Consider the following 27,796-nt stretch of genomic DNA (forward strand, 5'->3'; position numbering starts at 1 on the left):
AAGAAAACAGGAGATAAAGGATTAAGAAATGTGACCGGGAAGGTTGAGGTAGATAGAAACTACCGTGTTTCCCCGAAAGTAAGACAGTGTCTTTTTTTCTTTTTATCCCCAAAAGCCCCACTATGTCTTACTTTCGGGGTATGTCTTATATTGGAAAAAAATTGTCGAATTTTTAGTTTTAACCATAAAATTAACATTTATTAACAACCTGAACAGTATTGTATTCACTACAAAACAGTTTTATAAAAGGAAGTGCAGGGGACGGCGCGGTGACATATGGAGAGGGGGACGGTGCGGATGTGGGCAGGAAGCGGCGCGCAGCTAGATGAGAGGGAGGCAATACCTACAATACCCCCATGTTTCCCCGAAAGTAAGACTACTTTCGGGGTACCGGGATACGGCTTATATTAGCCGACCCCCCTGAAACCCCTGATACGTTTTACAATCGGGGGTGTCTTACTATCGGGGAAACACGGTATCTGCATTTTAATGAGGTAAGATGTAGGGCTTTGTAAAAGTATATATTGAATATTCTGACTCGTTGATGCCAGCAGACAGAAACATGCACACCAGATTATTATGATTTCTGTTGTTTTTTTTTAAATTAACAACCAATGTCCCTCCATTTCACAATCATAAATCACTCTTTGTTGGACCATCACATGAAATTTTTCTAAAATGCATTGAAGTTTGTGGCTGTAATGTGGCAAAATTAAAAAAACCACTAGGATTGCAAATCGTGTTTCAAGGCGGCGTATGTTAAAAGGCGAGACAGAGTGAGCAGAATTTGCCTTTCAGATCCCACAATGACTGACGAGAACTTGAGAAGGAGCTGCATTATTCAAGCGTGTGTATTTGGACTGCGGCTTGCTGCGAGGGGTTTGCAGGCTGAGCTGCTGGGAACAACAGCTCTGTGATTGGGAGGCGGCGGCTGCCTGGGGGCTGATGAGCGACAGCATTAGTGCCCACAGAGCCCCAAAGGCCAAAGCACAGACCCACCGCGGTGAAAGATAATCTCCATGATAGGCGATCTCATTAGTATGCTTGTCTTGGCTGGTTCACTCCACCAAACTCGCTTTTTGTTCCTTCTCATTTTCTTGCTCACATATTGTTTTAAAGATGCACACTTCAATGGGGGGGCTGTGATTCTGAGGTGCTTGATGTGTTTTCATGTTCAAGAATAGATCTCTGAAGGCGTTTATGTAAAACAGGATCATGCGGAGAGATTTCAAACACCGACAGATGTTCGGGGTCGAGGTTCCTCACCTTCAGGATATCCGTAGAGGTTGTCCACAAAGTTAGAGATGGTGTAGTCGAACGCTGCAGCTGAGATGCCATCGTTGTCCTCGCTGTCGTCCACAAACTTCAGTCCTTCTCCCTGGTTCACACCTATGAGGATGTCATAGTTGAGGAACTCCCCCTGGTGGCACAAAGGGGGGATTGCAAGGTTTGTAAACACATTTAGATGAGTCCTGAACCAAGAGCCATTATTAGAGGTGCTGCAAAGATTTTTTTGCTCTCAAATTTCTCTTTCAATGCAGATTAATTTTACATTTAATTATTGTGAAAAAAAGATAAGCAAACTGTAACACCTTCCAGACGTCCACCATCAGCAGGTGAGTGAACATGAAAACAGTTTTTCAGCTTTGTCCTGTTACATGTTTAAAGTATCTTATTCTATATTAATGTGTTATTTAATTATTTTACCTTCCTCCTTCAACAAGGATTTCTCGACAATAATTTGTCCCAGAAATCATTGTTATTACCGATATTATTGTAGATTTGAGACCATTTTTAAGAAACATGTTGATAATGACATAATTCAAGTTTGGTCTCTCAAAGAACAATAAACTTTAATTTAGTAAATAACACTAACTGGAATACATTTAAATATCCAAAATAAAACACAACAAATTAAAAAACAATAGAGTAAAAGGAAATAAAACACACACAAATCAGAAGCCAGAAATAAAAATGTTTTTGATGTTTCTGAAATTGCCCTTCAAAACTTAGTAATCATCAGACTGGACATCATCTATTTTTATTTTCTTATGCCCTTCATTGCTTATTGCCACAGGCTGACCACCGTCCACCTCTAGAAGCAGTTTTACAAGCCGAGTTATTTTCCTTTCAGTAACATGTTGCTTCTCACCAGCTGCTGAGTGTCACAGCCTGACCTGTACCTGTGAGGAAAGGTCACATCCACACCTCACTGCAACTTCTCTACTTCCTCCAGAGCCACTCAGACAATGATGAGGTCACCATCTGACCTCACCTGCTGCATCAGGATCTCCGGGTCGTCCGGCACCACGTCTCCGTCCACCACAGGGCCAAAGGCGATGTGGTAGCGGGCCGGCTGGATGTCCTGGTCCACCAGCTCCCTGAAGGTCTTCCGCCTCAGGCAGTCCACCAGGTCGGCGGTCTCTGAGTAGGTGCAGCCCACCTTCCTGGCCAGGTTCTTGGTGTATTTCAGGGGCTGGTAGTTGACGGACCAGCTGGAGATGGCCGTGCCGCTCTGAGCAATGGCCCTGTGGAACAAACCTAATGGACGAGATTGAAAAAGGACATTTATATTCTGCCTTATTGAAGGTTTTGCACTGTATTCTTTGCTAGTGATTTTCAATATTCTCTGAAGACATAACAGAAAATCTGACAGATTTCCATCGTAAAGCAGCTAAGGACACTGAGGTAGCAGTGGGAACAAGCTCTTCCGATAAGTCAGAAGATCCATTTTAACTTTCTTTTCTCTCCTTGCCTTATTTCTACACCTCCCTCCCTCCTTCAGTCTCTCCCTCCGTCTCCTGAGTTCTGCCCATCCTGAGCCGTTGAAGCCAGTCGAGTGGCTCGTTAAGGGGGCCGCCTGCCTCTCTCTCGTTTCCTCTCTGGCTCTCTCCTTTCTCCTTTCCCTCTCCTCTCCAGGGCTGAAGATTGGCCAGTTAATTATTAAGCAGAGCTGCAGAGTCTCCTTTCCCTCAGAGATCAATTATAGTAAGAAGTAGCAGGGAAACAGCTACACCTACATGCATATCTGCACCAGGAGTGGCAGAGAGAGAGCAGGGAGACGGCTATATTTTATTAGTCCTTAAGATTGGACTCGCTTCTGCTACTTTATTTGGCATCTTGTCTTTTCTTGTTTTTCATATCACATCGTTCTTTATCACCTGGGTACTAATTTACAGATTGTTTCACAACAAATATGGAGCCATCAAAATCTGATCTTGTATCTCAACTGGCAGGTCAGTCTGGAGGAGAAATCATCACTGAAGCATCCTGGACAGGTCACCAGTTCATCACAGGGCAACACAAACACAAAAACCATGAACACACACAAAGCTAAGGATAATTTGAAGTAACAACTAACCTAACAGGGATGTTTTTGAACTGTGGGACAAACCTGGAGTACCTGGAGAGAACCCACGCCTGCACATGGAGACATTACAAACTCTATGCAGAAAAGTCTCCAGGACTTTCTGGCATCTACAGTGTTATTTGTGCAATCTTCAAGTCTCTTTAAGACAAGGAGGCAACCATTGCTTTAAAAAATTACGTTTTTTCACAAACCAATATGGCAGCAATTAGGAACCCTCTCAGTTACTAATCAATAATTGTGACACAGATAATAATATTGGTGTATTTGAGCTGTATAGGGTTAGAAGAGGTGATAAAATTACCAGAAATAGATAAAAGCAAAACAATTGCTGATAATTATCTTTGCATTATTGTTTCCTTGTAGAACATGGAAGTAGTGGTGCGCTGATTGTCTGGAGTAACGACGGTTTTCCTTCAGGAAGCTGATCAGGGTTGTTGTGTGGTATGTCAATTTGTTTGAACGGCCTAATCAAATCAAATTGAGAGTCTATGGCAAACACAAATGTTGGTCTCTGGATGTCCAAATTAAAAGACTTCCAGCTATAACCCTATTATTCATCTAAAGAAGCTACATACAAACTCCAGTTTTCAGGTTTTTGTCCACAGATCATTTCTCCTCCACCTCATAACTTTATGCTACTTTGTGTTTATCTGCCACATAAAATCCCAATAAAATTTATTAATGTTTTGTGACAATACATGAAGAAATACAAATACGTCTGCAAGGCAGTGATGCTCTTTTTTATTTTTTATCTCTGTCCCTCGTCATAATCAATAATAATCAACGTTACGAAGCGCTGCCTTCATCACCGCCTGCTGCCAGGTTTGATCTGTGCCAACCTGTTGCTGACATGATCGGTGTCCTTTAATGACAGAATGACAAACTCCTTACCTTGGATCCATGACGGAGGGGGAAAGAGGGAGGGAGGATGACAGACAGGCGGCTTCTAGTGAGTTGATGTTACACCGATAGATGCTGATGAAGAGGAAGGTGATGATGATGAGGTGATGATGCCAAAGCAGAGGGATGAAGACAGACAGTGACAGCGGGTTGGTTGTCAGCATATGAAAGAAACTTTTGGTGGTTAAAGGGTTAATTCAATGTAAAACCTCTAAAAAAAACCTAAATGCAGAGAGAACAGTTCTGGTCTCAATCTGAAAATAAAGATAGAAGAAGAATTTAAAAGTGTTTAATTACATGAGAAGCTCAGAAAGTCATAAAATAAACTTAACACCTATAAAAACTGTAATTAACACACAGCGTGAAAATTTATGTATAAAACCAAGTTTTAATGAAGCACATTTAGAGATTTAAAGTGGATTTTTAAACTTCTAAGACAAGCTGCTAACATGTAACCACATCCTGACTCAAAGTGTGAAATCAACACAAAGTTTAATCTGTACAATCTTTATTTCTTCTACCAGTGATTATTTTTTCATTGTTTTATGCAGCAAAGGTGATAATGACCCAATTAGGATTGTTTCATAAATGCTAAGCAGATTACAGTTAATTACAGTTTATGATTTGTGTTTGAACTTTATAACTTCAGGCGTGGAATTATGTTTTTAATCATTTTGAAATAATGTGGGGAAAAAAAACTATGTTGTGATGTTAATATTAGGAAAACTAATCATTTGCTTTTAGCAGTAGTTACACTGGAGTCATGTGGCCGTTAGCGAATAAGAACAGGAAATACGAAAGATGCTTAAATTCACTGTGATTGGTCAAAATTACACATACAAGCTTAAATATAAATGAAAACTCCAGTTAAATTCAAACATGTTTCTCCAGAAGGTGTTTGATTCGTCGACGTGGCTTGTTGCACATTTCATTTGAGCTTTCGTTTTGGTCCTCCAACCTCAGGTCATGTCGATATTAAAACCAGAATCAGCTGGACCTTCCTGACAAATCTCCTTTCATGCAAACGCGACGATTTGAATGTTTGGACAGGACAATGACTCCAAACAAGCATCAAAACTGATGAAGCTGCTTGACTGAAAGCTCTTAGACTGGAAACCAAGAAGAGGTCAAATATTCAGCAAGAGTCAGGCTTTGAATGGCTGTGGTCAAACTACAAACTGCTAAGGACACATTAATGTTGGTGTATGAATATATTTGAGCCTTTAGATATGAATCATAACAATTGCAAATGCCAGCTAACATGTTAAAAAACATTCCACCTGCGTATTTCAGCTTCTCAAGCCTGGATTTTCTTTGGAATATTAGAAATACGCTACAAAAAAAAATCAGAGTAGACAAATTATTTGTAAGATTTTGGCCTCCATGTAATCTAAAACTGGTGCACCTACTGCTTACATTTAAAAATATTACGTTGTTATCACGTCTTCCTGAAAAAACGGTTTAAAAATCATCATGAAAGCATAACATTAATGCAGTACTGATGATGAGTCTTCATAAACTTTACGCTTCGTAGCATAAAAAAAGAACTACTACTATGTCACAAAAACAGATTTTTCCTCATCGTTCCAGCATGTTAGAAACAATAGTTTTAGTTAAAAGTTCATAGAAGCAGACAGAAGTTTTCTGGGTTAGTTTGGTGGGTTAACACATCAGTGGCAGGCAGAGGCTCAGTCAAGATCTCACATTTGTTTTCAAAGCACAGAGAATGAATTAGTGAAAAACTAAAGGACTGCTTAATGCTTGAGATCCACACACACACACACACACACACACACACACACACACACACACACACACACACACACACACACACACACACAGAGAATCAGAGCAGATGTGAAACTGCTTTTTCAGATCTTTCTTTTTACCCACACTTCTGGCCTTTCCAGTTTATGTGTGTTAGTCGGGAAAACGGGGCGAGAAGACAGCGATATTCAGGGCGAGACCTCGAGCGACGCAGAGAACAGAGGAGCCAGGATCTGAGGAGGACAGCTTCAAGAACGACGCCGTGATCAAAGGCGGCGAGCGCGTGGCCGTTTGGCCGCGGATCGTCAGCCACGCTGATCTCAGCTCAGATCAAAGCGGCCCGGTTCGCAGTTCTCTGTCCTCTGGTGGGGCCGCGTCGGCGCTTAGCCCCCGGGGTGTTTTGTGCTGGTAATGGGGAGCAGGAGGTCGAACACCTGTAGGGTTTTGATGAAGGAAGGGCCTTCCTGCTGCACAACAGAGGCGTCGGCGAGGCAGGTAATGTGGGGTAATGCCGGCGCTCCCGACTCATTTATCTTCTGAGGATGTGAGCGACGCAGAGAGGATCAAACCTGCACGCGCTCATTAGGCACTCGGTGCTCAAATCCTTAAGCTCAAAGGACAAGCGGCGTGTTTTCTTTCAGGAAGTCAAGTGAGCCTCACAGGTTCTAGCAGGTGAAGCTGCCATTCTGCATAATTAAGATCTGTGTGTCTGTCTGTCTGTCTGTCTGTCTGTCTGTCTGTCTGTCTGTCTGTCTGTCTGTTCTGTTCTGTTGAAATGATCCGACAGTCTGAGCTCAAATACAACCCAGAAACATGTTATGTTATCCTCGTCTGTCATGTTTCTCTGCTCGGTTAAAGCAGCAGTGTGCAACCTTTAATAAAAGAAAATTATTTTTTTTATTTCTTAAGACTGTAATAATGTGCTGACAGTAAAATATAAGACAGATAATCTGTAGAAAAAAAAAAAAAAAGAAAGATCACCTCTGTCTTCTCCCTGAGTTTATATTGCACCAAAAACAACCAATCAGAGTCATGAAGAGGGACTTGGTGCTGTCAATCACCCTCATGTATGCACTAATTACAGCCTCTCCTTGCTCTCTGCTATACTATAGCTTCTCCTCGATAGCAGAGGTTGCCATGAATGCTAAAGCTAGTTAGCATAACCAGTTTTCTTGTTCCTTTGCCTTTAGCACATTAAGCAAAGTGTACACATGTATGATTGACAGCGCTAAGGCCCTCCTGATTCTGATTGGTTGCTTTTGGTGCATTTTTTTCAGACAGCAACAAGGAGGTGGATGAGATCGATCTTTTCATAGATTATTATACTGTCATGAGCTGATGACAGTTTTAACAAATAAAATTCATATTTTTCTATAAAACTCAATCAGTGCTGCACAGCAGAGCATCAACTTACCCTCAGAGTGGTGAGACAGGATGAGCAGGTTCACGCAGGAGGCTCCTGCTCCAGATCCAAAGATGGTGATCCTCTCAGGGTCGCCGCCAAAATGGCCGATGTTTTCGTTGAGCCAACGCAGAGCCTGAATCTGGTCCAGCAGGCCGTAGTTCCCCTTAGCGGACTGATCGCCGGTGCTGAGGAAACCTGTTGGTTGACAAAAGGAAAAGTGGAAAAAGGGACAGAAGCAGAGAATTAACGATGCTATTAACTTTCATAATGTTTCCGTCATGTAAACTTTTCCTTCTCTGAATGGTAAATCAGATTGTAGCTAAAACTGCAGAACACAACTATTATAATCCAAATAGTTGACTTAGATAAAACTCCAATTATAATTTAATGCTTGTGAACTAATAAAAACAACAAAAAAAAAACATTTAACTTGCCATATTACAAATGGACAGTTTAAATCCTGAAGTTTTTTTTTTCTGATCAGAAAAAAAAGCATCTAGAGCTGAATCAGTAAACTATAGTCATATTTAATAAAATAAAATATTCTGATACCTTTGAAAATAACATCCTTTTCATTAAACCAACATTTCTGTATTAAAAATGTCATGTTTTTATTAGCTGTAAGTCTAAATTATCGTAATTAACAGAAATAAATCCTTTCAAACATCCAACTGCATGTAATTAACCTTTGTAAAATGTTTCACGTGGTGATGAAGCTCCTGAAATATGTGGACTTTTTAATCCATATGTGGACTTTTTATGGATGTAGAAAGCATCAATAAATACTCATAAAACCTTTGAGCTTTTTAATGCACAGTTAAAAAGCAATAAACAAGAAGCAGCAGCAGAAACATTAACACACTGAATATTTACTAAATGTTCTTAACCTTCCTCAAGGTGAAACGTTTTAATATAACGTAAACAGCCTCCAGTGATGTTCAGTCTGTTTAAACATATATTAATTTCTCCACATAGATCGACTGATTCTAAATAAAAACATTAAATCAGACACTGTATTTTGTCAAACAAGCCAGGAAGTTAAAGGTAAAGTATTAGAAACACTGTTAACATCGTCTCTATTTTCAGAAATATTGCACGATTTTCTGACGATGTTCAAGTCCAGAAATTCAGACACGTCATCCTGTTACTCCACATGAATGAATGAACGTCTAATTCATGCATGTTGACTGTGAACATGACGGCTTTCCATACCACACTGATGCCTAATTAAACCCAGAAGTCTCCTTGTTCTGCACCTCAGATCTCCATGACACGCCGTTTCTTCTGTTGGCTGATATTTTCCTCTGATGATCGCCTTTAATTGCTCAACCAAAGACATAACTCGTTTCCACTTAGGTACCAATTAACCGAGAGTCTCTGAATGGGACCTCTAATTAGAGCCTATTAAAGACGAGCCAACTGGATAAGTTGTTCATTAAGCCTAAACAATAGATGTTAAACACTTATAAACAGATAGTCCAAGGTTAGGTTATAAAAACAAACAAAGAGGGATACTAATTAAAAACCTTAAAAGGCTTTAACATTGTAAAATTATGCAATTATACAGTAAAACTGGTTTAGCTGATCAGGAAATGTGACTTTATGTCACTTTAATGTGAATTTATGGGGTTAGGACACTGAAAGCTGGTCATGAGTAAAGATTGGTACCATCTGTTTATTTTTCAGGTTTATGTTTATTAAAGTAATTAAGATGAAACCCAAAAACAATTAACTAGTCAGAATATAAATAGATGAATTATCTTCAAGGCAGAAATCAAATAATATTTCACTGCATCGTAAATCTTGCATTTATACAGGCTGTTAAGCTCAGTTTGAAAAGTTCTTTTTAATCCTTTTTTAATAAATATGTGTAAATTATCTTATATAAAGTAATATTATATTTATTAATAACTATGTTCATGTTAGTGACTTAGTTAAATACTGTAATAGAAAAAAAGTGCAGCAGATATTTATCAAGTAGTAATTGTGTGAAAATGGCGCCACTGTGTGGCAAGAAAAGGAATGACAACTCTGATTCTGAAATATGGCAGAAAATACTATTACTAATAAAAGTCTTGATATTAATATTAATAAATAGTAGAGCAGTTAGAAAACAGAAAACACTAAATTAAGAAACATCTTTTAAAATCAATATTTTATTCATCATATGTATTATACGCCCATAAAATTTACATTTCGAAGAACAATTTGATCTCGGCAGTCTCAATATTCATTACAGCCAGCTAAAATTATATGAACAACAGATAATAAATGTATCTTATCATCTATTGTGTGAATATTTATGCTGTCTGTAATTTGACAATAAATAATAACTGTTTGTCTAAGAAATGTTCACTTTGAGAGGAAAACATCACCAGCCAAATGTTTCCCTCCTCAGCTGAAGCCAACATAACTCCAGTTTCCGCTCGTATTTATTGATCATCTCTGTTTCACAGAAACAAAAGCCAACAAGGCGTTTATCAATTAGACTCTCGCCGGAGCCCGGCCCTTCGGTGCCGCTCTTTAAATTACAGAAACGCATAAAAATAAGCGGCACGTTTGGGTAAATTAATTAAAGGGAAGCGCAAACACGAGGCGAATAAGCCGCCTTAATGCCCGACTGTAAACACCACAATAAATTAAACAACAGTTATGCTAAGTAGGTCATTAATTAGCGTAATTAATCTAAGAACAGCGATACTTCTGTGTCAGCGCCGTGTTTTGAGCATAATGCTGCTGAAACGTCCAGGTATTATATTAGCCGGTTGGAAATACATAAATCTGTTTCTTACCCTCATTGTGCAGCTTAATGACGCATCAAATGTTTTGTTCTCTGGGTGTTAATAGTTTTATTTTTAAAAAGTGGCGTTGTGCAGGTGGAGAAACATAAGCAGACAGAAAACGCTCTCATGTCGTTTCTCTCTCTCTCTCTCTCTGCGTTCATCTGTCTGACAATAAGTCAGTGTGTGATGATCCGCCCCCAACATGCCCCGTAATCTGATGAAGGGTTTTGGAAAACGTGCAGGATGGTTCAAGAACGGCGACGTGTGACACGAAAACTCTGTTCTGCTCGAATCGTATTTAAAATTGGTGAGGAATGACGGGTTAGATGGGCGAGGCAGAGGGGAGATGAATAAAAGGAGCAGGCGCAGAGGACAGTGGGTGTTCTGTGACTCCCGGATAGAGGAGCAGTGTTTCATCTGCCTCCAAGACACCAGGGGTTGGCTTAACACACACACACACACACACACACACGCACACACACGCGCACACACACACACACACACGCACACACACACACACACACACACACACACACACACACACACAGGGATGCTGATCAAAGGCTGACACTACAGAAAAGACTGCATCCTTTCCCCTGCATCTCCTTTACTCTTTCCATACCGGATCAGACATCATGCTATGGACAGACTTCTGGCTTCTGCAAACGTAAAACAGTCACACATCTATGGAAAATTATAAAAAGAGTGCATTTTCTGAACTGCATGTGTAAATAAAACCTGCAGTAATGTTTTTTATGCTTTTTTTATGCGCCTCCTTATTTTACATTCAGGTTTGTTCACACATGTAGCCATGTGACAATGACTTAACCGTCTGACTGAAGGACACACTGCTAACACGCCTCATCCTGTATGAATAGATGTTTGGAGTAGCAGATGTCTCTAGGTGTGTGTGTGTGTGTGTGTGTGTGTGTGTGTGTGTGCGTGTGTGTGTGTGTGTCGCAATTATTCTCTGTCAGATGAGTCCAGAAAATATATTTTCTCAGCTCCATTCTCACAGTTCAGAAGCTCATGGTAAATAATTTTTTTATTTCCAGAAGGGAATAAATAACGTGAGAAAAAGAGGAAAAGGAAAAAGGGGAAGTAAATGACAACATTTCTGTTTTCTTCATCAGGTTTAAGAGTCTTTTTTTCCTCACAAATAGCAGTTTGGTTGAAATGCAGCAGCTCCCCTTGGTGATTTGCTTTGCTGTTTGTTCTCCGTCTTATTGTTCACTTTTATCTCTGTAAAGTTGTTATTCCCATTGCCGGGCTGTGGCAACCAAATTATCTCTGGAATTATTCAAATTTTACGCCCTCGTACTGGGAAGGACCCCTCTGAGTGTGTGTGTGTGTGTGTGTGTGTGTGTGTGTTGGGGAAACGTTTGCTGGTTGTTTCCTGCTGGTTTGGTCTTGAACAGTTTTCTCTAATCAATCCATGTCACGGCTCATGTAATAAAGCATTTCTGCATTTCTATTGTCGACAATAACTCAGAACATGAACTCTATTGATTTATTGTTTCTAACCTCATCTGTGGCGTTGCTATGGAAACCGCAGGACCAAAGGTTTGCACATTCGCTGACCCGGATGAAAATAAACAAAAATAGCCCGAACAACACGTCCCGTTTCCCTCAGATCAGATATTTGATGTAGTTGCGTTCGTCACTACTGCAACTCAGAAAGTCTTCAAAATGCAAAATGTAGGTATTTTTGCAAAGCTTTGGTTTCTCTGACTGAATCGTTAACTATGTGATCCAATTAACTTAGTTAGTTGATTACTAAATTAGTTCACTGAAGAGATTAATCATGATTAATCTGAGTAATCGTTTCAACACTGTTTACAATATTCTGTTTTTCTTTATGTTGCTGAACGAAACAGAAAAAAGTAAAATTGTCTTAAATGTATTTATTTTTAAATAAATTAGTATGGGGGGCAGTTTGTAGCTCTGCTGCAACAGGAAGGTCTTGGGTTTGAATCCCGGCCTGGGGGTCTTTCTGCATGTTCTCCCTGTGCATGTTTGAGTTCTCTCTTGGTACTCCAGTCCAAAAACATGACTGTTAGGTTAATTGATCCCCTACATTGTGTTTTGAGAGGATTTTTTTGTTCTTCGTGTGTCTGGAAAGAGACACCAGCTGCCAGTGAAAACCTGACACCACTTAGTTGTAGTTTCATAAAGTCTCACTAATACCGTGTTTCCCCGAAAGTAAGACAGTGTCTTACTTTCATTTTATCCCCAAAAGCCCCACTATGTCTTACTTTCGGGGTACGGCTTATATTAGCCGACCCCCCTGAAACCCCCGATACGTCTTACAATCGGGGAAACACGGTATCTGATTGCTAAAACTTAATAATTTGCTTAAATAAAGGCAGTTAACATTTGCATAAAGCTGTGATTTTCTTAAATATGCAGCCTTGTTGTCAATAATACAATAACACCAACCTTATTTTACCACAACTTTAGGATTTTTAAAAAAATATTTTGATGAATAAAATGTTAAACTACACAATTAACAGTTAACATTCATTATCGTATTCTACTCCCTCACTTCCTTTCTTTTCCTCCACCACTCTTTCATTCGCTCCTCCGTTCTTTCATCTCCAGGGTGAGTCGGCGTCTCTGTTCCTGGGTTCAGACTGCAGCTGAAAGCTGCTGGTCTCTGAAGTCCTGAGGAAGCAGGCCAGCTCCCAGCAGAGAGAGACCATATGCACACGCAGTGTTTCCTCAGAAACCTCCAGCTCGGCCCCACGTCCGTCTACGTGTGCAGCACATTCAGCTTCAGGAGCCGAGATCATTCCTGTTTTTACCACGGATCCACCTGAAAGAGTCTCAGGGTCGTAGAGCAGCGGCGTCAAACTCGTTTTCCTTTTGGGCTCCATCAAGATCATCGATGTTCTCATCAGCATGTATTGATAAAACTGTTAAAATATTAATTAACAGCTGTGTCTGCACTTGATAAGTACTTCTTAAAATGAAATCATATTGAACATGTTTTGAAATTGATCAGTCGTTCCAGGTGTTAGCGATTCATTTTTTGCAATCAAAATCACTGATTTGTGGAGCTAATTTAGAAATATTAGGTAAATAATTTGTACTATTTGCGTAAATGTGTGACAGTAAATGTGACTTTTTGTTCAATTATTATTACTTGACATCAAGTAAAGCTGAGGCAGCAATACAGCAGAAGATATACTGCCACCTGCAGGTGGAAGTTGGCATCACATAATCTCAAAATTTAAGCCTTATCTTGATCTGTTGATGTCTTATGATTGTGGATTCACAATAAAACAGGACAGACTGGTATTTAAGCACACAACTGTTACAGTAAAGGTTTATTTATACGTTCCTCTGGAGTCCAAAGGGCCACGTAAATATCTACAGCGGCCCAGATTTGGCCCCCGGGCCTTGAGTTTGACACACGTGTCAAACTTGTAGAGGAAGACCCAATGACAGCGAACATGAAAAATTAGATCAGAGGGAGACAAAAAGAGCCACAAAGGGACAAAAAAAGAGAGGAGGTGAGATTATAGATGGTCCGGCGTATGTTTTTGTGTTTCCCCGGGGAACAAAAAGAAGGAGCTCCATCTGTTTCACTCGCCTTCTTTTAACCTGAGTCATTACAAAGTGGCAGTGAGTGTCTATCGATCAGCTCCGGTTGCCCTGTGAACACTTTCACAGCCCAGAGGAGGAACAGTTCACAGTCCTGATCACACACACTTGAATCCTGAGCCGTGCTTGTGTGTGTGTGTGTGTGTGTGTGTGTGTGTGTGTGTGTGTGTGTGTGTGTGTGTGTGTGTGCGTGTGTGTGGGTGTGTGTGTGTGTCTGCTCAGAATAGAAAACAAATCACTTTAAAGTCTTCCTGATTTGGAATCCAACATTTCCTCCTCAGACAAACTCTTTCCATCCTCTCTTGTTTGTCTGTCACTCGGCTCCCTGGGCCCTCTGGGCCCCGTGGGGCTCCAGGAGTCAGGAGGTAATGGTGGGTGAAATAGGGGCGCCATGGGCCACGGCGGACATGATGTATGGTCTGAAGTCTTGGCTCTTCTTATAGGTCTTGTACATAGCCAAAAAAATAAAAATAAAAAATGGCTCCCATCATCACCGGAGATATTTTCATAGAGTCACAGTCATCTCGTTTCTATCTGCGTTTCACTTTTCCACAACAGCAGGAATGTTTTTTTAATCATACTTTTTGTTTTACTTCAGTTCAATTGTGTTTGTTAAATTTCTGAGTGGATTAAAAAGCAATTTATTAAAAATTCAGCCTCTCTTAGAACATTTCTAATCAATATACGTAATTAATTCAAAGAGGTTGTACACACCTGCACCGTGTTTACATTTGAAATTTCATAGTTTTATTTGGTTCTGCCGCCATATTGGATTTTGAGGTGAGAAATGTTGGACTTTCCAAGCTGGAACTTGATCTTCATAAAAGAGGTGAACCGATTGCAGTTTTTTGGCCGATACCTGATTATCTTTAAAAATTCTGACCTGCCTGTGCTGATTTTTAGTTTTTTTTGGTTGAAATGTTGTTAAATATAGCAAGAAAGTTGCTGAGTTGGCATCAGTTTGGTGACTATTGCTTGATTTTTAAACCTTTGCTGAGCTAAATAAGATGGGTGGATAAAGACGATCACCGATCTCCCAAAATCATTTGATCTGTGCCGATAAATCGTTGCGCCTGAACTTCAGACGGCTTTAGAGTTAACTTCTAACATGACGTTTCCAACCTACAAGCAGAAATAAAGATTTTCCTCTCACTGCTAATGAAATTGATCTTCGCCACGTAGAAACGTATCGGCTGTCAGAAGACATAGCGAACTAAATTTTGAATAACATGAAGTCACGAACAAGGCCCAACTTTTAAGTTAATGTTTCACTTTCACCCTCTGGGAGAATGATTAAAACATGGTGGGAATCAAAGAGGATCAGATATGAATTTTGATCTATAAAATATGAGTCAAGCTTTTGAGCCACGCTCAACATAATTCAACTTAAGCACATTTTTGATCATCTGGTGATAAACATCCGCCGTATAGCGATAGATTATCTCTGATGATTCAGACAAAAAAAAAGAAAAACAGGAGCTTTGAAAGAACCTGGAAACGTTCAGAGCATGAACTCAGCTCTACTAGGAACAATTCACCTCTTCATATACAGACATGTAGACAGTAACAGATTATTAAATCTTGAACATATCACAAAAAAAACGACGCGGTGCTCCAGAGCGAGGATGGATGGAGGGAAGAAAGAAGAAGTGGATGAGAGAAAAACAGAAGGAAGGAAACAAGAACTAATGAATCCCAGAACTGCAGCTTCTGCCAGCAGCAGCAACAGCTGCACAGTTCCTCCGATTTAAAGAGCAAAACAAACAAGCAGCTAAAATAAATGAGTAAACACTGGTTGTGAGTCTGCTGGGGTTTGTAAATGTGTGTGTGTGTGTGTGTGTGGGTGTGTGTGTGCGTGTGTGTGCCGCGCTCGCACGTCTTCAAGCGTCTCATTGTACTCGCGCGCATTCAAACCTTCCATCATCGCCTCTCTGCCTGTAAAAACATCGTCGAGTTTTGCTTCAGGTTTCTGCAGTTTGCAGTTGCAGCTTCAGCGAATGTTTGCGGGTCTCTGGAGCCAAAAGTGAGCAGAGTTTCTCCTCTACGATGTGGCATCGTCCTCACATCAAACAGAGCCCACGCTGGGGTGGCCTAGATACTGCAGCTCCGTCAACACGCAGCCCCCCCCCCTCACTCTGCATGGTAATGTTTGCAGCCAGCCTGGCTCACATTGCTTGGCTCAGCTTTGTTTTTTTTTACTTCAGCTGGCACAGTTGGGGATTTTCTGGCATTACTTTTCTTGGACCGTTTGTTATTGTTCAGAGCATTTCCAAACTATTTTCTTACAAGTGCAGAAACAAAATAGTGATTAAGGAGTACAGCTTGGAGGTTTTTCCTTTGTCTCCGTGTATCGCAACGTAAATCTGGCTGTGTTTGTTGAAAAAAAGACAAGAAAATACAAAACAATGAAAATCTGTGTTTCCTGATTTCAAAGCAGGGACATTTCAGATTGTATTACGAGACAAAAGAAGAATGCAGAAACTGTTTTTTATAGCTAATACTTTCTTTTTATTTTAAGATGATTTTATTTATCTTAAAGTTTCAGGATGTAAAGTTTGTAAAATGTATTTTTTTTACATATTCAAACTTATCACTATGTCATGGCTGTGAAAAAACCTCAGAGTCCTCTGACTTTGCCTTAATGCCTGGAAGGATGTTTATATTGTTTTTTTATTCATGTTTCATATAATTTTTTCTAAATGCATAAATTATTTTTGTATTTTTTAATGTAGATCTTTTTTGAATACCTTTTATCTTGAACATCATTTTAAAGATGCAACTCAAACAAAACTGTCTTATTTAACTTACATAGTGTCTTTAATCACAAAATACACAGCTCCCTGTCAGAAACAACCAATCAGAGCCTGGAGGAGGGTCTTAGTGTTGTCAATCAATGTGTATGTGCGCTGCAGCGCAGCAGAGAGGAAGGAGGCGGGGCCTGTAAGACTTGCTTGGTCACATTTTCAGATCAAGCTAACGGTTTTCTCAGAACCTGCTAATGGACACCCTCATTCAGAGAACTGAAAGTGGCTTCCACTTTCAGTTCTCTGAATGATGAAAGTGGGAGCCAATATTCTAAGACACTCCTGTCTTAGAATATTGATTGTTAATCAGATCAAGTCAACCATTAACGCTCTATAAATAATAACTGATCAAAAAACTCAACATCTTACCAAATATTTTTGGTCTAGTTCTATGTATTAATATAATGCTTTGGTAGTTGCTGGTATTTGGCAACTTATTTTTACCATAAATTTTATGGATTTGTTTTTACAGTGTATGGTAATATAATGTTTGGATGTTACAGTCTGTAATGGAATTTCACAGAATTTTTTACAGTGCACTGTGAATATCTTACTACACTTGAAATAAGACAACACTTACAATTAATTTTTCAGCAATTATAGGAGTTTGTTTTAAGTAAATAATTCGTAAATATAGATGAAAATGTTCCACTGGCAGATTATTTCACTTATATTAAGACATTTCCACGTGTTATGAATGAAATAATCTACCAGTGGATATCGTCATTTTTCTAAATCAATATTAAGAAATTACTAAATTAAAACTGTTTTTCTTGTTAAAAAGTTACTCGGCTGAAGCCTCTCTTCCTCTCACACAGGTGGATTCACGCGACAGTCCTGCAAACATCTTGTAAGTAAATTAATTGCACTAGAAACTAAAGGAAATAAGAGTTTTAGTGTTTTTGCAGTGTGCAGCATGTTTTCCTCCAACAACACCATGAATAAATTTGCATAAAAGCTCTAAACCTTTAAAGACACACGAGGTTCTGCATGTTTTCCAACCTGTTGCTAAACTTGCCTGAGAGTTGAACGGAACGTCCTGAAGTCTCGCCTGCTTCTCCGTAAATGTTCGATCAAACAGACGGCTCCGTATCGGCTCCTTTTCAAAGCCGGTTTCAAATCGTCATTCAGCTGCTAACCTTCATTTCAGCTCCCCCAGCGCAGCCTGTAAGCCCCCCGCTGCTCGGCTGAAGCCTCTCTGCCTCACACACACACACACAGGTGCGTTCAGGCGACAGTCCTGTCAATCACGCGCAGAGCGACGGCGAGGCGACTGATGCTTCACCTCCTCCACGGAGTTGTAATTGAAATATGCAAATAAGACGATAAAAGGCGTTTCAGTCAGATGTTGAACACCTTCAGTACTGGAGGGTTATTGTCAGATAAGGACGCTTCATATTTAAAGTTTGTCTGACACGAGACAAAGCGAAGGCGAGTAGAGAAACGAGTAGAGATTCTCAGATCAGCCTGAAACAAAACCATTCATTATTCTGACCTTCCTCTCATGTAGTTTGGCTGAACTCTTTATCTAAACTGTGTTCTTGAAAAATGGTAAACTGTCGTTCCTGTGCAGGTTTCTACCTGAGTGAAGTTGCCCCCCCCCCACCTTCTTCTAATCAGACAAAATTGGTGTCAAACGTTTCTGCTACGTTTGTGCAGCAAAAAATTTCGTTTGTGCTGCTTTGGCTTTGAAGATATTAATGAAAGTGTAAAGGTCAAAAGGTCAACCAGCCTCCCCACTGTCATGAAATCAAACAAAATTGGTGTCAAACGTTTGTGCTACGTTTGTGCTGGTTTGTGCAGCAATAATTTTCGTTTGTGCCGCTATCATTTTAAAGATATAAAGAAAGTTGGAGGTGAGGGGGATGGTTGACCTTGGATGACCTGGGATGACCTCTAGAAACATTTCTTTATATCTTTAAAATGATAGGGGCACAAACGAAAATTTTTGCTGCACAAACCAGCACAAACATAGCCGAGTTGATTGACACCCATTTTGTCTGGTTTGAAGCAGGTGAGGTGGGGGTTGACCTTGGATGACCTCTAGAAACATTTCTTTATATCTTTAAAATGATAGCGGCACAAATGAAAATGTTTGCTGCACAAACGTAGCACAAACGTTTGACACCAATTTTGTCTGATGTGAAGAAGGTGGGGGGGCAACTTCACTCAGGTACAACACCTGTTTGTTTAGTTTCTAAATAAACTCAAAGATGAGCGAAGGAGCGATAAACAGACACACTAAGGAAACACTCTCTACACTCTCAACTTCGCTTAAAAAGTAAGAAACTTAGAAATGTAAAAAAAAAAGAGCAAATCCAATATCTACTTGCTTTTAAAATCAATAAACTCCATCTTAAAGTAACCAAGCCCTCCAAGTCAGAATTAAAAGAATAAAAGAGTCATTCATAAATATTTAAAAACAGCATTTAATCTACAGAGTCTTAAATATTTATTACTATGCTAATTATGGGAGATGTATGGAGCAGAGGAGACATTAATTTGCTTTAGAAGGAGAAAATATTCAAACTTTAGACACATTCAGGCATTTTAACAAGATATAATATAAAAAAAGTCCTTATAAGTGATATGTGTGGCTCCAGCTGCCTAATGAAAACTTTCATAATTTAAAAACCAATTATGAATTTGTTAAATAAAGACGTATTCACATGTATTATCATAGACTATATGAACATGTATTAGTAGAAGCAGCCGTTATTGAGAAGGGATTTCAATGCTACCAACTGAAAAACTCAACATTCATCATTCCTGTCTGTTTTCTACAAGCAAAACAAATAATCAGAATAAAATGATCAGTATAAAATGATCAGTTCCTGTAACAGAAAGGTCTGGATGCATTTCTGCTCCAACACCTGAATCAAAAGGCTTCATCACCTCCCTGGCATGTGAGCAAGTTTTCCACAGGATCTGTGTGTTTAAAGTGAAAACTGCAACAAAAGAAAATCCACGGCTTTCTCTGAAAATCCTCCGTCACGTCCAGGTGAACTTATTACCACAGTAACACAGTGATGCCTCACTGTATCCAGCGTCGGGGCGCCCATCATGCTGACAGGCCCACCAAAAGCCAGAAAGTCCAAGGCTGCGCAGCGTCTATTACTTCTCAATGTAATAAAAAGCAAACAAATAAATGTGCCGCAGGCTGTTGTCAGAGCTGCTGTTTTCTCCCGTCAGACAAATGGAGAAAAGCTGCTTCCATGTGCAAAGCTGGTGTTTGCCCTTCATAACGCACACTGATCCCAACATGCAGGTAAACCCTGAATGACGGCGCTGTGAGGAAAGAGAAGGGAAAAACTGCTGCAAATCTGGTCCAGATCCCCCAAAAACATGCAAACTACATTCAGACTTTACATGCAAATGAGTTCTGGGTGTCTGCAAATGTTGCCAGGTTCTATAAAATCCCCCCCAAAAAGAGCCGCGCTGCTTCAGCCCTTTAGGATATGAATAAATAAAACGAGTCCTGCTGTGCCGTCATTCAAAGCCAGTGGCATTATAAAAACGTTTCTCAGGTATAATAAAGCATGTGGGAGCCATTTAAATAACTGAGCTCTTGTCTTGCTGCCTAAAATTACACCGTCTCAAGTGTCAGACTCTCATTTATGATTGCATGTCTTTACATGTCTGCTCCATTTCAGCAGCAGCTCAGTCCAGTGATCTCCTTTATTTACTGTCCAAGAACAAACAATACGTTTTTGACAAGTCCGTAAAGATTTTATTTTTGAAAAGTGCCGTTAATCTGACTGTTATCTGTTTTTCACTGGTAATTAACAATACATTCGTCCATCAGCCTGTTGTTTCAAGGAGCTGATTAAAACCTCGTTTGTATGTGAGTCAAAGCCGGTGTATTGTGCCGTATAGCGATAGATTATTGTATTGTGAGTCAATCATTTAATAACTTCACTTATGACTTAGTTATACTCATTTATACACTTACTTACTTTCTTAATAACACAGTAAATTACATATTTACTACAGTAAACATTTTTACAATTCAACTCAGTAATGTTTACTTAATGATTTATATTCTAGCTGCTCATTTCTACATTTATTGTTTGATACATAGTTATTTACTTAGTATTTATTGGTTATTTACGTAGTTACTTACCCAGTAGTCACTTAAGATACAGATTTTTACTTAATAATTGACATATGAATATTTATTTACTTTATTTCAATTAACTATTATCTACATAGAAACCTTTGACTCATTATTAATATTTATTTGCATAATAACTTAAATATATTCTTATTAACGTGGTTGCACTTATTTTGACTTCATACCTGCTCATCCTCCTGCTTACGTGCCACTTACCTATTTAATTACACAGTAATATGCATTTATCTACCAATTTATTGGGTGTTAACACACTTATTAGTAATTAGCTGAATTATTAGCTTATTTTTACTTTGTTATTTTACAGATACTAATTTTCTTGTTTACTTACAACAGGGAGCAGCTCATTAGCATCTCAAATAATACTCAAACTCCTGCCTACAGCCCTCTGACTCTTCCAAGATACTAAAATGATGAGTTATGATAACATAACAATAACACATTTTTAATTTTAATTGGATTTAACAATTAATTAGTCACTAAAATAAATATTAACTCAATGAGGTCACTTAACTCTCAGCAAATAAGTTACTAACTTGTTTACTTACATACTTATTACTGTTTTATTATCTATTATTTAATTGATATTTACTTATTTGCCTGCCTGATAATTGCTAACTTGGTGATTAACCTAGATTTTTAGCATCGATCCATTCAAAACTCCTGTTTTGTTGTTAAGTGGTAATGTAATGGAGACTCACTGTTATTCTCCAAATGACCTCTGAACCCTGTGATGTCAGCAAAGTGTGTGACGGTTTAAACACGACACGTTTCAGCCGAGGCTGAGTTTGAGCCGATTACTCTTTGTTTTGGAAGATGGTGACCCATAAATCTGGAACAAGCTAACAGACTCTGCCTATTAGCAAAAACAAAACAAAAAAACTGTCTTTGAACTTTCACATTTCCAAATCAATAATACATGTGCAGGAAGAGTCGCCAAATCAATACGAACACAGATGGCATGAAAATAATACCCTGAAATGTTTCCACAAGGCTGAGCGGATCAGATCAGATCAAACACAAAATCTGACGTCGCTAATGTTGCACACTCGAACAAAAGTGGTGTCGAGACATGCGGTGGTTGTAAATTTTCTTTACTTCCTATTTTCTGAACATACAAACACGTTCATCGATCCGTGCGTTACACTATAACGGTTACATTCGCCATCTTTTTTTCTCCTTCCTCTTCGAAACTTAGGACCCTTCTGACCCGAGGCTGCCCTAAGCGCCTGTTAGAAACTGATCACTGTCCAAACTTGTTTCACTCTCAGTCCGAATAGCTACCAACATACACGTGAATATTCCGCTAAACATGGACAATGAAACAGTGCTTTTTAATAAAACAAAACATTCATAAGAACAGATAATAGACTCATATTTTACTGGAAGAGGGGGGTTCCTTGATCCAAAGTCCTCAGCAACTGATCCCCCACACTAAGAAAACTGGAGAACGGAGAGGCATCAAAAAGCCGGCTTTATTCAGAGAGAGAAAATGTTCATTTGGTTCATAGAAAGAGAAAAGCCGAGATGTTGTCTGGAATACAAAATAAGCCCAATAATCCACTTAATTTTCACATGAAGGCTTATTGCTCATGATGCATGAAGATGGCCGGCAGCCGGAGCCGTCAGTCACCCGGGCCGAGCCGAGACAGACCCTGACATGTTCCTCAGGTCACCAAGGCCAGAGACCACAGAGCAGAAGCAGCTTCACGCATTTCTACACGTTAACAGTTCAATCTCCTGTAATCCTGAGGCTCCTCGTTGTTTTACTCTGGTTTATTAGAGGCTCTCACTCGGTTTTTACAGATCCATGACGACCTGAAGCTGCTCAGGATGCTCAGCTGAACCATCAGAGGCTGTTTTATAAAATGTTACACAGACATTTTGTGCTGCATTAGAATAATTACGCAGAAAATGAGGCAAATGTTTGATAAACGTTCACAAAAGTTCAGATTTTTTACTTTCAATGAATTCTTCAGTGTAAAACATTTGTATTTTGTCATTTCAGAGGCTCTTTTTATATCTAAATGCTGATTTTTTAAAATTTTCTTTCAAATTTCTATATATTTTATCTGCTTATTTATTTGCCAGCTTATTTACTTAATTCATACCTAATTTAATTAAGTATATTTACATTCATCTAACATCTACTTATCTTCTTAATTTTCTGACAGACTAAGTTACTTAGCTACATAGTTACATCGTTACTATAGTAACTTTTTTGGTTATATGTGATAAAACTTAATTGCCAAAGTACTGATGTTCCTCCTTATGTACTTATCTACTTATTTCATTACATAATTAACTGTTTACTTCTCTATTTATCTGTAGTAAAGCCCACAATGATTCATATTCCTGGTAGATTTTGGTATGAAGAGGAAATTTAATTTAACCAAAATGTTTCTTGTGACTAGAAATAATAGTAATGTTATAAGAAATGGAATAAGAAAGTAAAAAATATAAATGTTGAACATTTTCTGTCAAATAAAAACTGAAAATAACTTTTTACCCATTAGTTCCTCTTTGAACATTTTCTTATTGTCTTTTGAGAGCTTCTTTCTTTATTTCCAAATAGAAAACAACTTCTTAGTTTAATCTAAATAATTTAAACTTACGAATCGGCTGCAGACGGCATCTTGAATTTAAAATAAGCATCGATCTGATCTCAAGTGTCGAAACATGACATGTGACTGGATCCCTGGGCTTCAGTAAAACCACCAGAACTGCTCTGACTCTGCTGGTGCCAACGATGCACGAAGCTTCAGCTTCTGTTCTCTTGAAACTTTAATTATTCGAGTCATTTTAAATCAACACAAACCCAGATAACCCAGTTGTGAAGCCTTTTGGTTTAGCAGACCATAAAAGACCAAAATTAACAAAATGCACTTGTGGATTCCACTCAGCTCCGCTCCAGGTCTCCACAATTATTTACACTTCAGCACAGAGCAAAAGGGGATTAAATCTCTTTACAAAGTCACATTTTGGCTGATCCGTTTTCTCTTCTTTTTTTTTTTCACTTCACATTAAGCAACGCCAACAGAGACTGGCAGTGACGTTTGCTCTTTGCTGGACCAGCAGATGGGTGAAGATTGTAAATAATCATAATCCTTCCTGCTGGCAGGGAAGCCACTCGACTTCAGATGTGTCCTCTATGAGCCGGTTATTTCCTCGAGCGAGGACGCTCGTTTCATCCCGGGTTGGGCCAAGTTTTCCTCAAAACACGGAAAGAAAAACAAACCTCTTTTCTATTTTTTTGCTCGCTTCCTAGCCTGCTTTCTTCCTCCCAAGAAGAAAAAAAAAAAAGGAAAACATCTGTCTTCAAGGCGAGCCACGGTCTATCACCTACCCACAGCATGCGCCTATTAGACTTATCTTAGCCAGAGTTGCTCCTAATTTGGCAGCCTGAGAGCAATGGGTAGAGTGTTTTGAAAGTTATCAGAGCGAGGCCAGCTCTGTATTTGGCAGGCAGAAGGGCAGCGCCACCAGTGTCTGTCGGCCAGGTTGATTAATAAGCAGCAGCGAAGTGGCTGTGCTAACAGAGCGGCCGGCCTGGAAGCTTCCAGGGCTGTAAACGAATGACACATTAACTCAGAGTTACACAGAAAATGTGTTGACGCTTTCCCCCGCTCGTCCCTCACACTCACACACACACACACACACACACACACACACACACACACACACACACACACACACACACACACACACACACACACACACATGCCGGCCCGCCTCCTCTTCGTCAAACTATTTCAGCTGTTAGATATTTGAATGGCAGCTGAGACAGAGGAGTGAATGAGACATGACAGAGGAGGGAGGGGTCCGCCAAGCGCGGCACAGAAAAAAAGAAACGCAGACAGGAGTGAAGTAAATTAAGCTGTTAAATGTGTAATTTCATGACATTGATTTCGTTTATCTGCTCTTTGCTTACATGAGACGGTTCTGGCAGCAACCGGAGCGACGCCACGTGGGATAAAAACGATGCATTTCAATGCCTCGTTCAAGCGTAGGAAAATAAATTACAGGGGAGATTTTACATGTTAGTAGATGACTGGCAGCTGCAGAGGAGCAGAGCGATAACAATGATAACCCCAGAAATTACGTCCCGACCGCTGCTTCCTCATTAATGCTGTTATTCTGTCCATTTATGCACATTCATGGTAAATCGTCTAAATGTCAGTAAGTAAAAAAAAAAAAGAAGAAGAAACGGTCCAACATCCAGTTGAGAAACAAGAAGAAGTTTCATGTAGTAACATCTTTAGATGTTACTAAAGTAATAATGAACAGTTTGGAGGAGATAATGGTTCAGTTAAAGGAGGTTTGTTACTAAAATGTGTTTAAAATGTGACTTGGAAAAATAGATTTAAAGAGAAAGCGCGTAGCTCTGTGATTGGTTCCACCAAGGTTTTAATTGATGCTTTGAAAACCTCGGATGTGAAAGACGACAGAACTGAACCTTCAGTGAAATAAATCATGACATCCATCGACCCTACGCTGGTTTTCACATTTTCTTTCTTCTCATAAGCAGCGGGTTCAGCGAACCGATGGCATTTTTCCTTTTCCCATTTGTGACCTAGATGTCACAGTAGGAGTCCCTCAAGGTTTTGTTTCAGGCCCATCACTTTTCACAGCTTGTAAGAATTTTTTATGATGAATCTCTCCAGCATTATGCTGATGATACTGTTGTTTATTTTTATGTGAGCAACATCACCCTGCCACTGAATTAGATATTCAGTCACACTTATTTCACTTCACACTGATACTGATCAATGCAAAACATGCAGGAATTACGATCCTTTATGTCAGGATTTTTTTTAAACGTGTTTTTGTTTTCCTCAAGGCATACATCTTTTATTATTTTTTTTGTAGGATTGTTTTTGAGGTAATCAACTGAAATGTTCTCCAAATACACAGTTGTTATGTGGAAAATACATCAGTAGTGTTGGTCTTTAAGGGTCACTTAATGTTACCTGCAAGAGTTTCTACAACAGAAGGAGGTTCTGAATGTTTCACAGTTACTTTTTCGTCTGTCTCTCATATTAAATTAAAAACAAATAATTCTTGCACTTGGCAGTGTATTGTATGATGCACTTGTGTCCACTCCAGTGGTCTGTGTGCATTTATAACGTAAAAAAAACACAAGAAAATGTCTTTCAGAAAGCTGTCCACTGCAGTGTTGTTTTAAACCTAAAAAGAAAAACGCTCCTACTTCATCTCTTCTAGTTCTTTTATTTTTGGATCTGCTCTGTTTCCTCAAACTCCCCGTCGGTGATGTCAGGTTCTGCTGATCCAGGTTCTGGTTCTGCTGGGGGTTTCTTCCTGTTAAAGGGGAGTTTTTTTCCTCTCCCATGTCGCTACATGCCTGTCAGTACGAGGGATCGATGTAAACTCAACGACTCAACACAAACGATCATCTTCTGTCGCTTCCTGGTCCAGGAGGAGTGGACGCTGTAAATCGTGACTCCATGCAACCTGCTGAGCTTCTTTAAATATAAATTTATTAAACTAATTAAATTATAAAGTGAGCGTATGTGTGATTTAATTAAATCAACTGCAAAGTGCTTCAGGATGACTTTTATTGTGAATTGAGGTTATATATAAACTGAATCCACAAAGTATTTTAATCCAATCTGGTTTAAATATCTTTGCATTTTAATTTATATAAATCTTTTGAGTCTCACATTGAGACGCCTCTCCTGTGCTGCATTTTTATTAAACTGCAGGAAGAACCACAGAAGGTTGCTCCTGTTTTTAATTCCTTATTTCCAGCCTTCGTTTGATATTCTTTGGTAATTTGCTGAATACATTATATTGAATATGACTTTTTAAACATTGTTGCTTTCTAGTTTGTTTGTTTAACCAAATCCCGACTGAAGGCGAGGCACTGAGCTAGAGAGATTTACCTGTATGAATAATCAAACTAGAATACATAAATTAACAAACTGTCTTTTTTGTTTTCTCTGGCAGTTTTGGAGCAGTAGCTCAGCCTGCTGAGCGGCTGCATCGATACAGGATTCGTTTTCCTGCTGCATGGATTCCTTTGAACCGATTTCCATTTCAACCTACCCTCCAGATCCATCGCCGTTGTTCTGGGATTGATTTGCACTTTTGAACCGAGGCGCGTTCACTTTTAGGAAATGGATCATGTTCTGAACAACATGATCCCAGTTCGACACACAGGCGCCGTTAGGAATATATTTGTGTTGCTGGAACAAAATGCAGCACATGAACCGTTTCTAAGGTCCAGGTGGTTTTTAGATGTGAGTTTTAAACAATGCAAAACTTTAACATATAGATTTACGCTGGAGGTTTAAATTATAAAAGAATAAAAAGATAGAAAAGGCAATTCCAAAGCAGAAGGAAAAGCAAATTGTGTTCAAGAATTTCAAAATTTGAAATTCAAAAATACTTTTTTGATCCCAAAAGAAAATTATGTTGTTGCAACTCATTAATTAAAAATTTTCCAAATAGTTGTTTTAGATGGTGACGGCATCAGCAACAGTCCACTCATCTATCGATATTCAGGGTAACTGCTGGTGTTTGCAAGTTTATTACTTTTTAAGACATTTTGATGCAACTTGAATGAAATTTAAACCTGGAAAACCTGTAACTATAAGGAACGATTCCTGCTGGCAACAGAGAGAACAGTGAGAAAAACAAACAATGTCCAGAAATCTGGGTGTAGTGATGAACTCTGACCTGAACCTTCAGAGCCACATAAAGACGGTTACAAAGTCGGCCTTTTATCACCTGGAGAACATTTCCAGGATTAGAGGACTAATAATCTAGAGGAATTCATCCATGCATTTATCTTTAGTTGCAATGATTATTTAACAGTGTCTCCTCCAGCTGGAGCTGATCCAGATGCTGCTGCTGGAGTTCTGACTAAAACCAGGAAGACAGAGCAGCACATCACCCCGTTCTAAAGTCCCTACACTGATGCTCCTCATCCTCTCACTCATTCTCCTCATCCTCTCACCGATGCTCCTCATCCTCTCACTGATGCTCCTCATCCTCTCACTGATGCTC

General features: G+C 39.3%; 1 protein-coding gene across 4 annotated transcripts in view; it reads right to left on the bottom strand.

The window, feature by feature from the left end:
- nlgn2a (neuroligin 2a) overlaps nucleotides 1–27,796 on the bottom strand; it is a 248,474-nt gene that overhangs the window by 4,546 nt on the left and 216,132 nt on the right. For all 4 annotated transcript variants that reach the window (XM_008435581.2, XM_008435578.2, XM_008435580.2 and 1 more), the window contains 3 exons: nucleotides 7,452–7,637; nucleotides 2,276–2,541; nucleotides 1,267–1,420 (listed from right to left, as the gene is read on the bottom strand). In XM_008435581.2, coding sequence (XP_008433803.1) covers nucleotides 1,267–1,420; nucleotides 2,276–2,541; nucleotides 7,452–7,637 — 606 coding nt within the window. The remainder of the gene's footprint in view (nucleotides 1–1,266; nucleotides 1,421–2,275; nucleotides 2,542–7,451; nucleotides 7,638–27,796) is intronic.

Source organism: Poecilia reticulata, linkage group LG18, assembly GCF_000633615.1.
Source record: "Poecilia reticulata strain Guanapo linkage group LG18, Guppy_female_1.0+MT, whole genome shotgun sequence".
In the NCBI taxonomy this organism is placed as follows: Eukaryota; Metazoa; Chordata; class Actinopteri; order Cyprinodontiformes; family Poeciliidae; genus Poecilia; species Poecilia reticulata.